At 44.7% G+C, this 13742-nt stretch overlaps 1 protein-coding gene across 13 annotated transcripts in view; it reads right to left on the bottom strand.

Annotated features, from left to right (window-relative positions):
* Positions 1-13742, bottom strand: part of LDB2 (LIM domain binding 2) — a 372691-nt gene that overhangs the window by 210788 nt on the left and 148161 nt on the right. For 5 of the 13 annotated variants that reach the window (XM_040557173.1, XM_040557161.1, XM_040557164.1 and 2 more), the window contains exon 1: positions 6770-7180. In XM_040557173.1, coding sequence (XP_040413107.1) covers positions 6770-6901 — 132 coding nt within the window. In that variant the 5' untranslated portion in view covers positions 6902-7180. Of the gene's footprint in view, positions 1-6769; positions 7313-7342; positions 7381-13742 lie in introns of those variants that run through there. The other 8 variants (XM_040557172.1, XM_040557175.1, XM_040557162.1 and 5 more) reach the window with 6 other exon arrangements.

The raw sequence follows: 13742 nt of genomic DNA, 5'->3' as shown, positions 1-13742 counted from the left end.
TGCAACAGATGAGGTACCCAAGCAGCCTGTGCAACCCTTCTGGATCCCGAAGGATGCTCTAGTCTGCAGCCAGCAGCCATGTAATGGATGGGATCTGGACAGATATTGAATCTGCTGTACGTGAGCAATCTGATCGCAAAACTACACCCAGAGATTAGATTTTCCCCTTCCCTTTTTAGGCACACACACAAATGGTACCGACAGATATGAATTAGTTTCTGCTCAGCTACCTAGGCTTGGCAAGCTGACCCTGTGGCTTAGGATCAGGCAAGATGGTTATCAGCAGGTAGGGCAGATCACACACGATAGTTATGACAGCAACGCTCTAATTTATCAGATTCTTGGAAGGATACAACAATCCAGCAGGTAGTCTGCAAGTAGCCAGGCAGTTTAAGCACACTTAGAAATCTACGTCAAGTTCTAGCTTTACTGTGTCAGTTGTGAGCTTGTGACTCTGCCCTGGCTAAGTACTGAGCACCGACAATAGAAAGACCTTAGGGAGAAGGTCTAGTCTGACGCTTACTTTTTAGCTGCAGAGTTATGAATACTACTGATGAGTTATTCATAAAAAATAAGCCAGCTACACCCAAGTCTCATGCTTCAGGTCTGCATGATGTGGACAGGAACAGCAGCCTGGCCAGGAGGCTCGCTGCAAGGGGGTCTTGACAAGCAGGCAGCAAGGTGGTGCCAAGGGAACCTACGTCTCGAGAAAAGGACAGCCTGCTTCTGTAAAATTTATGGCTGTTGCAAAGACTCTACGCTACCAACACGCTTCAGTCCTGATGAGCTGATAGGCTTAGAAGGCCACCAAGCCCCAGTATTTTATTTCTGCAAAGGTCTCATTTTTCCAGGTCAGTGATTTTTCACTAGCCCCATAAGGGATGGAAGTGCCAGAGTTGTCTCCAGAAGCATCGACTGTTCCCACAGAGGTTTATTGCCCTCAGGTGATTGTAGTTGATCCCCTGAAGTACCAAGAGTATGATTTGGCTTAGATCAGTAACTTATAGGCTTCAGTTTAGGAGGGCATGGCCATCCACCAGAATGTAAGAGATGGAAACAGTATTCTAGTAGTAATCTTGAACGGAATATTCAGCATGAATTCAATAGCCAAACCCTGAAAGAAAGGACTGGGGAAAAGAAACACACAAGCCTAGAGAGATTTCAGCCAGCGTTTCAGAAAGGTTTCTTTCACTACTATTTTTGGCTAAAAAATAAGACCGCTGAGACCTGACCAACAGGCCCTGTCCTACCTCAGGCACTTTTGGAGACTACTGATCATCAGCCATTTGGGGGCAACCTTGTCCCTGCCAGGGTCACCCCTCTGAGCCTTTGAGTAGCCCAGGAACCACTTTTGGAAAAGAGCACCCAGCAAAATGAAGATACATGCTGGCCTGTTTACACAGCACGGTGAAGGAAAGCAAGCTCTGCTTGGGAAGGAAGCAACCAAATTATCGGCTTGGTTGGAATGCCTGTTTACAGCAGATATGCAACTTTTGGCAAAAAGATACGAACAAATACCATTTGAAGAGAGGAGTACAGCTAAAAATATTGCAATGAGTTTAGAAGCCTACCCCATACACTTTTTCTATAAACAAAGGAAGTGTATATACCAAAAACAATATTTTTTTTAATCTAATCTTGCAATCCAACTGCAGGCAAAACTCCTGTTTAAGTAAGAGTACAAGAGTGGGTCCTTGTAATGCTCTCTATTTTGTTCCTTCTCACTATCCAGAAGCTTCTATTTTTCTATTTTTGAGACTTGATCTGCATAGTAAATCTTGTTTACATTGGAGAAAGACTGAGTTTAAGGGGTTTTTTAAAGTGGATTTATGGTTTAAATAGTAAAGAACAAAAAAAAAAAAAAGAGAGAAAACGAAGGGTTGAAAAGGTTTCTTCATAGAAATGATCCAGTAAGCATCACAGTAATTTACAGAGGAGATCCAGCTTTAATACTTCACACTGACTCTCCCTCGACCCCCTCACCAGCCCCTGTCCCCCAAAGCCCCCCATCCCTACAGCATGCAGTTTACATTCTATATTATAACGTGAGGGGGGGAGGCAGCAAAAGACATCCCTGATTGTAAGCTAAGGATCAGCATGGAAAGGAAGTAGTCTTTTTTTTTTTTTTTTTTTCCCCAGCCTCATAAGTATTGTTAGTTTGTAACAATTTTAATTGAAAACAGCTGCAACTGATTTTTTTTTAAAGGGATGAAAAAGACTATATGAAATAAAATGACAATCAGAGAAAAAAAAAAAAAAGAGCCTTGAATTCATTCTGAAGTCCGTGTCTGCCTAAATGGGTTCAAGGGTTTTCTTTTAAAACTGACCTTTCAATTTCAGCAAAGCGTGGTTTAAAAGTAGGCTTTGAAAATACTTTACCCGTGTTCCTAGAATTGCTACATACTATATTTGTGGATGAAGGAATATTTCCTCAAAAATACTTTGAGACACAAGTTTATGTTTCCCCTCCGCAAAGCAAACTCATTGGACAAACTCAGATTTATGTATACAATATCAGATCTGTTTGTGATACTAAGTTGCTATGTGAACAAATGTGATGTCACAACATATTTTTATGACTAATCTATTAAAAATGCATCAGGAGGAAGAAGAAGAGAAGATTATTTCATCGGGTAGCAATGCAAGGAAGTAAAATAAGAGACTTCCATTAAACTGTAAAATTTTTGTTTTGCTTTGCTTTGCTTTAAATATTTGCTTGAATATGAATGTCTGTGTAAGCTTCCAGTTCATTTAGTAGCTCTTAAATAATCATAACATCCTTCTTTATTTTCCTTTTAATCTGCTTTAAGTTTTCTTTCATTGTGAAATCTCCACTTTTGAAAATTCACTATACAGTTCAGTAGGAGTTTAATATGATACGATTTGATTAAGCTGATTGTCTTTAAAACAAATATGCTAATAGTCGAGCTTTCCAGTCACCTTTAAAACACTCTTAGCCAGAAGGGCTCTACTCTCTTGTAATAGAAAGAGAGACAGGTGAATTTAATATACCATGATAGACAAAGTTCTAAAAATATAGAGGACTAAATAAACAAGTGAAGGGCTTGATACATTTCTTTGATTATTGGCAATAAAGCAATGCCTCAAACTTTAAACTGTCAGCAACTTTAAGTGATCTACGCACAGCACGCTGTAATGCTACTGAAAAATAATTATATACAAGATATAATCACCTTTTGTTTTCTTTTAAGTGCCATTACAAAATGGCACTAGACATTCCCAAGTATTATTAAGAAAGCATGTATTCATTTCCATTTAGGAAAAAAAAAAAAGTATTACAAGATTAGATTTCTTTGAACAACTTTTAAGGAAGCTAAGGTGTTCCTGTATGCTGGTTAGTAACTCTGGCCCCCTAATTTACTTTAGATCACATAAGAATTAGCTAGGTAGTGGACTTTTGCCAGTACTTACATCATAAAACCACCCCCTGCCTGGGTGTGATTGGAATTCTTCGCCTAAGACTGACCCTGAATTTAAAAAGGCAGCTGTAGGTTCTGCCTGAGGAGCCCAGAAAGTTGCAACAAGTTTGGAGAGCAAAAGTTTGTACGTCTAGCACGGGCTGGAGTTGCTGATTCTTTACTTTCATCACTAGTGTTTCTTCCTAAAGAAAACAAGAATAACAAAGATATCCATGCTGCATCTAAATGACCTTTATTTATCACACGGTATTTTGTCTGCTTAACACGCTGAGCACATCCTTCACAGAGGCTATTTATTCCTTCCCATCGGATGCTGACACAAACCAGAGTGGGAGCAGCGGATTTCTCAGGGAGGGTCCCTAAGAGCAGAGCCACTCTCAGGACTCTTCCACCTCCCCCATGTACCATCCTCCCTGCTGCTGGCGGGGCAGGAGCAGAAATGGCATTTCCTGGTGCCTTCCCTAATGGTGTCTCTACCACCCCAGGGCTTTTACTGAATCACTTTTCACCTACCTGCAAGCTCTGTAGAGAAGTTACAGGGATTTACTACAAAGGTGGGCTCTACAGATGGAGGGGAGGAGGCAGATGGACATTACAAACACACTCCTTTCACAAGCCCTCTATCCGTCCTCTGTACAACTTCACCCAATGACGTACATTTTGCTCTGCCTTGGAACTTCCACCACTGCAAGGGACGGCAGAGAATCTGACTCTAAAAGATTATTAAGAACACTTTAATTCCATAGGAAAACAACCCAATCCCAAAGGCTTTCCAGACATACGTTTGGGATGGAAGACGGAGTAAGAGCTGTAGGTTTCCATTTTTTAAAAAGAAATCCTCACTTGCCACTGGCTCTCTCCAGAAGTTGGGTCCAAGTGGAATCTGACAGCTTGCTACCCCCAGTCTTTTGGGCAGTTTCTTTGTAATTCCTTTCCCCTTAAGCTGCTTTACTTGTGCTCACCTACCCCCTGGGGCTCACCGAGTGCAAGCAGCCTCCCTCAGACAAGTGCCCACATTATTTCAAAGACTGCCTGCAGAGAAATGCTCAAGCAGTAAACCTCTATCACCCAAAGCACAAGCACATTCCTTCCAGGACATAGGAGGCTCCATCAGTCTGGACTTAAGAAATTCAGAGCCAGTCATACATGTTCCAGAAGCCTTCAGCAACTGAGCACAAACACGCGTGGAAGTGCAGAAAATTACGTGAAACTTCCACTCCCAACCTGCCCAAGAAGGCAGCAGGATTCTTTGCAGGCTCCCCGCATCTAGTCACTGTACGCGTCCCAGGGAAGTAAATTTCCAAAAACTTTCTTTATTAAGGAAGGTGATTTAATTGGAGGATGAATGAAGTGACATGAAGCTAGCTAGAAAAATATATTTCAATAAACAACAATACGTACAGCAACAAGCTCAGAAATTAGAAAAGACAACCAGAATGTAAACACTGAACAATCACAAGGCAAAGATATTTCACTGTGAACAAATGAAGAAAAACCCTTAAGCATAAGGCCTTCATTGACTAAGCACTATCTGTCAAAGTAAAATCCTGCTGGAACCTATGGCAGGAGGAGCGGGTTACTGCTTTTTGCTCACAACAGTCCACCCAACAGGAAAGCCTGCCATGAAACTGGTCCCTCTCAGCACACCTCAGCCATGCAGGAGGGAGAAGTTGTTTCACAAGTCCCTCGAAAACTTTTTGAGTGTAACATTCGTCAAGGAAAATTGACCCAATAAAATACTAAAAGTACAGCTAAAATAATACGTGAAATTAACACTGACAGCTTTTCAGAACAGCTTCTATACAAAACCCTGAAGGAATCACTTAATGGATACACACTTCTATTCATTTGGAAAAGTCTAGAAATTATGATGCTAGTATGTACAGGAACGTAAGGAACAGAGTTGCAAGACACTGACAAACAGTTTAGAGAAAAAAAAAAAAAAAGAAAATAAACACCAATGGCTAAATGACAACGACCATCAACAACCAACTACTTGGGGCAAAACTGAGGAGCAGTTCCCATGGTTTGGGGAGCTGCTTCGAGTTTCCAGCCAGCCTGAAGTGTATTTAACAATTACCCAAGAGCAGTGTTTTAGGACTAGGAGCGATAAGAGTGCCAGAAACCCAGTTCCCCCGAGCAGCTAGCCAATCCGAAAGCAGGTCACATCTTGTTAGCTGTATCATATACATTAAACGTCACAGCCCCTCCATGGCTTAGCTGACAATTCAGGCATGCATGTGTGTTTTGTTTTATGATAACCTCATGTTCTCGTCAAGAATTACAATGCAGCAAACAGGTCAATTTAAAATCCTTCACCATGCTTCGTGACACGAATTCGGCAGGCGTTTGCCTCTGTGTAACGCTATTAATTACGAAAGATGAATACTTTCGAGAAGTGTTTGCAGGGCACCACTAGGAAACTACTATGCAAAATTGCAGCCCCAAGGATGTTTGCTGCACAAACACAGCCACATGGGCAGAAATGCAGCCGGGTTCAGTCCACACACTTCACTTCAGCAGACCAAAAAGCGTTCTTTATTTAACCACATAAATAACAAGATGCAGCCACCACAATTATTTTTTCCCCTAAGTGACAAAAGTATTTCCCCTCTCCATTTAGCATTTTCCTTTGTGGTAGCTGATCTGGGTGCAGGAGCCTGGGTGTGTAAACCACTAACAGATTATAAAAAGCATAAGCAACAGTGAATGTAGTTTACATTATTAGGTACTTTTGACAGCTATACGATAAAGTCGTGAACAGATCATCCCTCTTGCTAAAAGCAACCGCATTCCCAATGTAAACACGAATTTCTCTGTCGGCTGCTCTGGACATGTGTTCCACCTTTAAGTGCAGCTTAGGCACAAGTTTTTAAAACTCCGCTCCTGTTTTCTGTCAGCATTCATTTTTAATTTTAATGAGTTTACAAAACAAAAGCAGATAAAGGCTCGTCTCTCCCCCTAAACCTGCAACGGTTCTGGATTAGTTTTGTGCAGAAGCTGAAGAGATACCTTGCAATATTATAGCTGCAAATGCCAGCAGGACAGATCCCGAGCAAACAACACACTAGGCACAGAAATTTCCTCAGAACAGCATTACGATCAGTCCTGAAGTGCTGTGCTGTAATTTCAAGATTTCAGCCTAAGCTGGTATCTACTCAAAGAGTTGCTCTGCATGGAAACATAATGAGGGATTACCCAATTAAACTACTAAATTAATTAGGGTTCATGCCTGCATATCCTGCACTGCCTAATGGGACGCTTCAGCTGGAATTCAGGCTGAAACCCAGCACGCTCCATGCACAGTAAAACAAGGCTGAGGGACTTACCTCTGTACGCGACTGCAGCCTCTTGTTCATTTCATATATTCGGTACTCTGGTTGCACCATGTATGGTGTGTGTCTCCTATAAAATGGGCCAAAAGGAGAAGAATAGAAAGGGTCATGTGGTGTGCTGGACATCTTGCCTGCTTGCAGCGATTCAAGCTACCCAGAGTATCACCAACATCCATACAGAGCACATGGGCTGTGTGTTCTCCACAGTACAAAGTAGCAGCAGGCGCACACACACACATACAGGCTGCACACACTGGCTGGGAACTGCTGTGGGAGCCCTCTAGAGCAGGAGGCGGCGGGGGGGGGGGGGAGCGGAGAGGAGAGGGAAAGAGAGGAGAAGAGAGGAGAGGAGCGAGCCGGGGAGGGAGCGGGAGGGAGAGGGAGAGCACAGGCTCCGGAGAGCTGGATGGCTTCAGGCACCACCGCTCGTTTTTAAAGAAGCAGTTTCTGGAGGGGTCATTTCCTGTCCACGCTGTGGACTAGTTCGAAAATATCATTTTCCTCTCCCAGCCTGACAGAGGTCCAAGGTTTGGTTTTAATTTCTCCCCGCCAGGACCCCTCGGGAACCTGGCAGCCGGGCTCGTTAGCATATAGGTGGTTTTAAAGCTGCCTGAGCCAGCCCGGGGACGCGGCGGTGCCCACCCGCGGCCTGGGGCGGGGGGGGCGGGGGGGGACGCGGAGGAGCCTCGGCGCTGCTTCCACACGGGGCTGCGCCACGCCTGGGGGCCGGGGGCGGTGGGGGGGACCCTGCCCCTTCCCCTGCCTCTGCCTCTACCCCGGGGGGTGCTGCGTTTGGGGGGGGATCCGCCCCAAAACACGGAGCCCCCCCGCTCCCCCGGGGCAGGGCGCCCCCCGTCGCTACCTGAGGGCAGCCGCCCCAAGAGGCGACCCGTTCCCTCAGGGGCTCCCCGGCCTGGCCACACAGAGCGGCGGGAGTGAACCCAAAAGCGCCAAAAAAATACCAAAAAGGGAGTCGTGGGGGGTGGGGGGGGGGCGAGGAGCCCCCCTCGGGGGGCTCTTGAAGCAGACTTGGGTGGAAGTGCTGGAAAGGGGCTGTCACCTCAAGGAAAAGTCCTGAAAATCCAAGGAAAACAAAATGGGCTCATCCGCTCCATGGGAAAGTGCGAGGGTTGGGAGAGGAACCTGCAAATTACCTGGGGGGAAAAGGGGGAAAAAAAAGCCCTCGAAGCACAGCCTGCCTTTACACACAGCTGTAAAGTATCAGGCATTATTTACAGTGCTGGATAAATGTAAAAACAACAATAAACAGCGCTGAATTAATCTCTCATGCAAATTCATTCAAGCAAATGGAACCACTCTAGGAACAGATTTAGTTAACTAATATGATTAAGAGAGCAACAATCAGGCTGTGTTCACAGTGGTTTTCAGCCGGAGCGCTTGGCATCAGCCCTGCACACTCGCCCATTTCACAGATCGGGAAATCGAGGCACGCACCATTACACTTTCGAATTTTACGTAGTAATCCTAAAAGAATGCTGGAGCATTATCACCCACTGCCAAATTAATTTTAATCCAACCAAATGTAGGAATATTTCAAGACAGATTCGCAAAATCCCAATTTTCCTTGCGTTTTTACATTTCCATATTTGGCCAAATCTGGAAAACCCGAGTTCTCTTTGCAGGACAAAATATGAAAGTGCATCGCTTTATTCTGCTGACCACTGATCTGGATCACAATTTATCTTTGAAATACCAGTTGCTGTTTAGCAAAACTATTTCTGTACACTCTTGTGGAATAACAGTTTCCAGAAGAAGTGACGTATTGAGCTGTTTTATAGACTTCCCACAGCTTCTGTCACTAAACACGGAGCCAACAGATAATACATGGGGTATTGCACTTCTCTCCTTCAGTACTCCCTAGCTATGCAGCAACGCTACGCTGTCGCTCCAGTACCGTCACCGGAGATGCTGAGTTTAATAAATAGCATGTACAACATTTGGCTCAGGAGTGCTGCAGTGACAGTGACAGTGCTCCTCCAGTGCTCACTGACTGCATGGTAAGTCCATAAAGTGGCTACATGGCCTGGGAGAAAACTTCCCTGGGCCTTCCTGCATTGTATTCCAACAAATTCCCACCCCAGCTACCTTAAAATCTAAAAACCAAAATGATGGGAAAATTGCAAATTTACAGTGCTAATACATGCATTTTTATTTTAAGTATCACCTACTTAAATAAATGTCAAAAAAAAAAAAATCCCACCAAACTGTGGATTTTACTTTGTTTGCAAAGCAAACCCAAAGTAAAACATGTTTGCCCAAGACGGGATGCATTGCTTTTTGTAATTAAGGTGGTGCAATTTTGCACAGCTGCAAAATGGTATCTGTTTTAAGGACTTTCTGACCATAATAAAATTCACTGCCTCAAGAAGTTGAACGCTCCAACAAAATTAATATTTTTCATTTTGGCATGGGGGGGTAGAGAGGGGGCAGAGCTTGCTTTAAAAAACAACAACAACAAAAACCTCTAAGTACTGACCTAGAAGGACAATTTGCTTTCATGATTTAGAACCCCAGCTACTTCCCCATGCAAGAGCCTATGTGTACAGCTCTTCTGCAATGCAAAAAAAAAAAATATGCAGCGATATTTTAATAATTCCCATTGATTAACTGGCAAATTATTGTACACCTACAGCCCACCGGCAAGAACCAGGTCCCAGGGTAGGAACGTGCTAATTACAGGCTCCAGCAGCACTTCCAGTTGCCTGTTATCATCTAGACCAGCATGATGCATGGAACAGTAAAACAGAAGGTGGAATCAAAGGAAAATAAAGTTACAGGGATCCTGACGGTGTCAGCTCAATTCCCACTTGAATCAGCTTCCTTTAAAGTTTGGCATGCTCTGCAGGAGCGCACAGCTCGGCTCTCCTGCTCCTGGGATGAAACTGCTCCGAAAGCAGAGCTAGGGTCAAAGGCAGACATCTGGCCCGAGGTTTAGGATGGCCAGTATGTTGCTTAATCTGGAAAATGAGTTTTGTAAGAAAGAAGAAGAGGAAAACGGGAGGAAGGGACTAGTTAGTCTTCCCAAACTTGGAACCGAAGGGATTCATATGCCTGCATATGCATGGCTGCAAATCTATGAGAAAAAGCGTGTGGGCAGCATTGCATTTACACAGGCGTATACACATGTGAATACCCCCACATCTCAAAGTGCAGAGCCTTACCCAAAAGGGAGGGCTACGGCACCTCAGGCTCCCCATCCTCAAACCCAAAGTGCCAGCCCCCATGTGGGTGCTGTGCCCACGCATAAAAGGAGGCAGCAGTAAGCTGCGTGCCCCCGGTCCCCACCGAGGACATGGAGCTGGGTGGGAGATGGGACCATCAGGCCCCACTGGTGGAGCTGGAAGCTGTGCCTCTGTCCAGGCACATTTCATGTGGGCCTCGGACACCCCAAGGAGCCTCAAGACATGGAGCAACGTGCTGGCTGATGGCTGGGTGCCGTATTGCCCTCTCCTGGGCAGAAGCAGAAGGGCCCACATAAGTCAAGGACTCCACTCTGACAGCTCTCGAGGACAATTTCCCTTTATTTCAGGGAGATGCATGGCTTTTTTGCTGTTGTTGTTTGTTTGTTTGTTTTTCTTCCTCTGCACCCCCCCCAGTGTGAAACCGATGGTGCCTACGCATAGCCGAGATGTGCTACAATAGCAGGACTGTTCAAACAGCCCAAAAATCAGCGGTGGAAACTTTCTCCAGGACACAGGCAGGAAGCAAAGAGGGGTAAATCGGGGCAGCTCGTTCAACCCTGCTGCTTGTACTCTCCCACATGTTTGGGCAGTGCCTTCTGGCTGAGGCTATGGCTGGAGCCTGGGGATGCTCCAGGCACGGGGGTACCCATGCTGCCCCCCGCCACCCTACCAGCCAGCACCCACAGCCCTGTAACGCAGCGCTGCCGAAAGCACCCACGCAACCGAGGCACGGTCCTTGCCTTGCAAAACTGACAAGTGGCTCTGAAGGCTGCACTATTTTTAATAACCACTTAGTAATAATAATAATGCAGAAAAGAGATACAGCTGTAAATAGGTGTAATTGCTGTATTTATCCCTGGTACGCATTGACTGTTCAGTCTCTGTCAGTAATCAGGTTTGTAAGGATACATTTAAGGTGGTTTGTAGCTGTTGAAAAGACTGGAACAGAAGAGAATGATCTTAGTTAAAGATGCACAGCAAGTGTACAGCTAATAACTAGAGGTACTTGAAATGAGGTTTCTTGAGAATACTCAAGTAAACTTGAATTTCGTGAAAAAATTAACCAAACTATCTTTTCAGGCTGTCCTTTGTTTATACAAAAGCCAGACAGCAGTAAAGACCTCTGATGGAGTGACCTTAGCTAAAAGAACAAAACTGTTTTCCTGAGAATGCTCACGAATGACTAAATGAAACGTGCTTCTCAAAAGTTGGGATGCACAACAAAGAAACACCAGCAATACCCTGTCATATGTAACACACAATCACTGAGCTCAAACACAGAATTTTGACAGGTTTCAGAGATGCACACTGCCATTAATTTCTACAGCTATAGAACCTAGTGTAGCAGATGCTTGCAATTTATAAGAAATCTAGAAGCTGTAATTTGTTTGCATTAAATATTAATATAGTGAAATAAAAACATATTTGGGAAAAGACTGTCCTTTCACAATTTGTGGACAGGAAACTAAATAAATTTCTTGAATCTGTCGTTAAAAATATTTGCCAGACTCAGTATGCACTTCCAGGCTTTTTCCATGTATGCTGCCTTTTTTTTTTTTTTTCCTTTTGTGATTAGTGTCCTTTTCTGTCGTTAATAAATGACATGGTTATTTTTATTGTAAACATTTTTGAGTAGTCCCTATGTGAGCCCACCAAAACTACTGTGTTCCAGAGTTTATGTTGCAGCAAGAAGGGTTCACCTCTTTTAAATGTTTCAGCCTGTTTACAGACTCAAATCTAACTTGCATGAATTCCATATAATGATAATTCTGTACATATGGCAATCCTAAGTATTATCTTCATCTACTTAATGCTAGTAAGCAAAATTTTAAGTTATAGCTGCAGTGCGCACCAAAGATGCTAGAAGTATCTCTGAATAGAAGAGAGCACAAGAGATGTTAAACCTTTTTGAGCTCTGCAGTGTGCACGAGGTCTTCGTCCATAATCAAAAAGGATTTTCAATTTTGTCTTGGAACTTTTTGAAAGTTCAACTGAAGGTAGTCTTTGAGGAGCCTGCCCATCTCTGAACAAGCAGGCAGCCTGCCTCACCCACACAGGACATATAGAGCAACCTATACCAGTTAGAGCTGGAGAAGGAAACAGGAGACAAATTTGAAGTGGTGCAAACCATATCATGGTGTTACAGCGATGGGCGCTCTAGACATACCAACATATAGTGCACAAACCAACTTATCGTCTCGTCTCCCCAGTTAAGCTATGGTAGCCCAGTGTTCGGTGCATGTTAAGTGCCTAGCGCAGAGAAGATATTGGCCTGTAAGAGCTCTCAGCTGCAGAGTCTGCCTCTTCAGCTCACAAGGGAGAGATTTATGCTTTAAGCACCAGAGGCTTCGTTTTGCTCCTCACTGTGCTGTCAGAGTGGCAGCCATCACACCATACAGCTGCAGCCTGAGCAGTGTATCTGGGGGGGCTGCATCTACCCCGCATCTCGTTTGGGCATGGTAAGTGCTGTGTACATCGTGACCGTGCCAGAGGAAACGGCTCCACGCGGTGCCGGGGAGGAGAGGATGAGGTCCCAAGTGTGAAATACTCAGCCTTTGACATCCAGGATACCGCAGAACGTCTGCCCGTTGACAGAACCAGATCATCTTCCAGACTAGCGAGAGCCTTTGTATACCTTGGCTTACTGCATCTCTGAGCATGCTACAAAGGCTGCTCTCTAGAATCCAGCAGCTTCGACAACATTTCTGTCTTGTTTTCTTCCATCTCCTTGTTTCAATGCTGACTTCATTTCTCTCATTTTCTTCCGTACCACCCATACCTACCCAGCACCCTTCTCCATTGTTCCTTTTCCCTGAACCACGTGCTTGCCTTCACAGTTTCTCATTCCACCCCACCTTTCTCTCCTGCCCCCTGCTATCCGCTGGTGAAGGTTGGGGTGGATTACTGCTGGAGGCTGACACTGCAAAGTGCTATTTGAAGCAACCGGGGTTCTTCACCCCAAGTGCTCAACAGGTCTAGCTGAGTGTGTTTTCCTTGAGGAAAGCCTGAAGAGCTGATACTGAGGGTGGTGAATCCAGAGCAGTCGAGCACAGAAAAGAAAAGGATGAAATTCCTGTCATTTGCCTCTTGCAGCCACCTCCCAGCAGCTGAGGAAGCTAGCAGCCTGCAGTGGCACAGAAGACAGTTCTGCGGTTTGTAACATTGGCGGACGGCCAAAAAAATCCAAAGATGTAGTGAGGGAGGCTATGGGAGCAGAGCATGGCCTGGGAGACCGGCCCTCCAGCTAGACATCAGGCAGGCCAGCAAAATCCAAGCCTCTTTCTGACGCATTCATTTCCCTTAAAGACAAGCTCGACATGAACTAAATGCAGGTGGCACAGTCGCTCAGCTCTAACATATTAAGCAATGTGTTTTTCAAAATCAGTATAGAATCATCCCTCAATTTATCCTAAGAAATGAGTGACACCATACTCCAACACAGTCTTTAAGCAACCCTTCCTCCCTACCTTGCCTTCACTAACACATGGCAGGATAGCCTGTCACAGGTTACAAACTAGGCCTGAGAAAGGGAACAGATGGATGAACATGAAAGAGCTGCTCCTTTTGGCTAGCATTTCCCCAAAATGTTCTAGTCCTACCTGGAGAAGCTGAATATTCTTTCCACTCCCCTAACCCCCCAGTCCTGATTTACCTGTTACACAGCTCACCCACTGCTCAACTTTCAGCATATTTCAATTAGTTGAAAGCTTACTTCTTAAAGGACTCAACTGGGAGCACTCAGCTTTGGAGGAATTTCAGTTGAG

Source organism: Cygnus olor, chromosome 4 (assembly GCF_009769625.2).
Source record: "Cygnus olor isolate bCygOlo1 chromosome 4, bCygOlo1.pri.v2, whole genome shotgun sequence".
In the NCBI taxonomy this organism is placed as follows: Eukaryota; Metazoa; Chordata; class Aves; order Anseriformes; family Anatidae; genus Cygnus; species Cygnus olor.
Note: the sequence above shows the minus strand (reverse complement) of the source record. Positions and strands in the feature narration are given on the sequence as shown.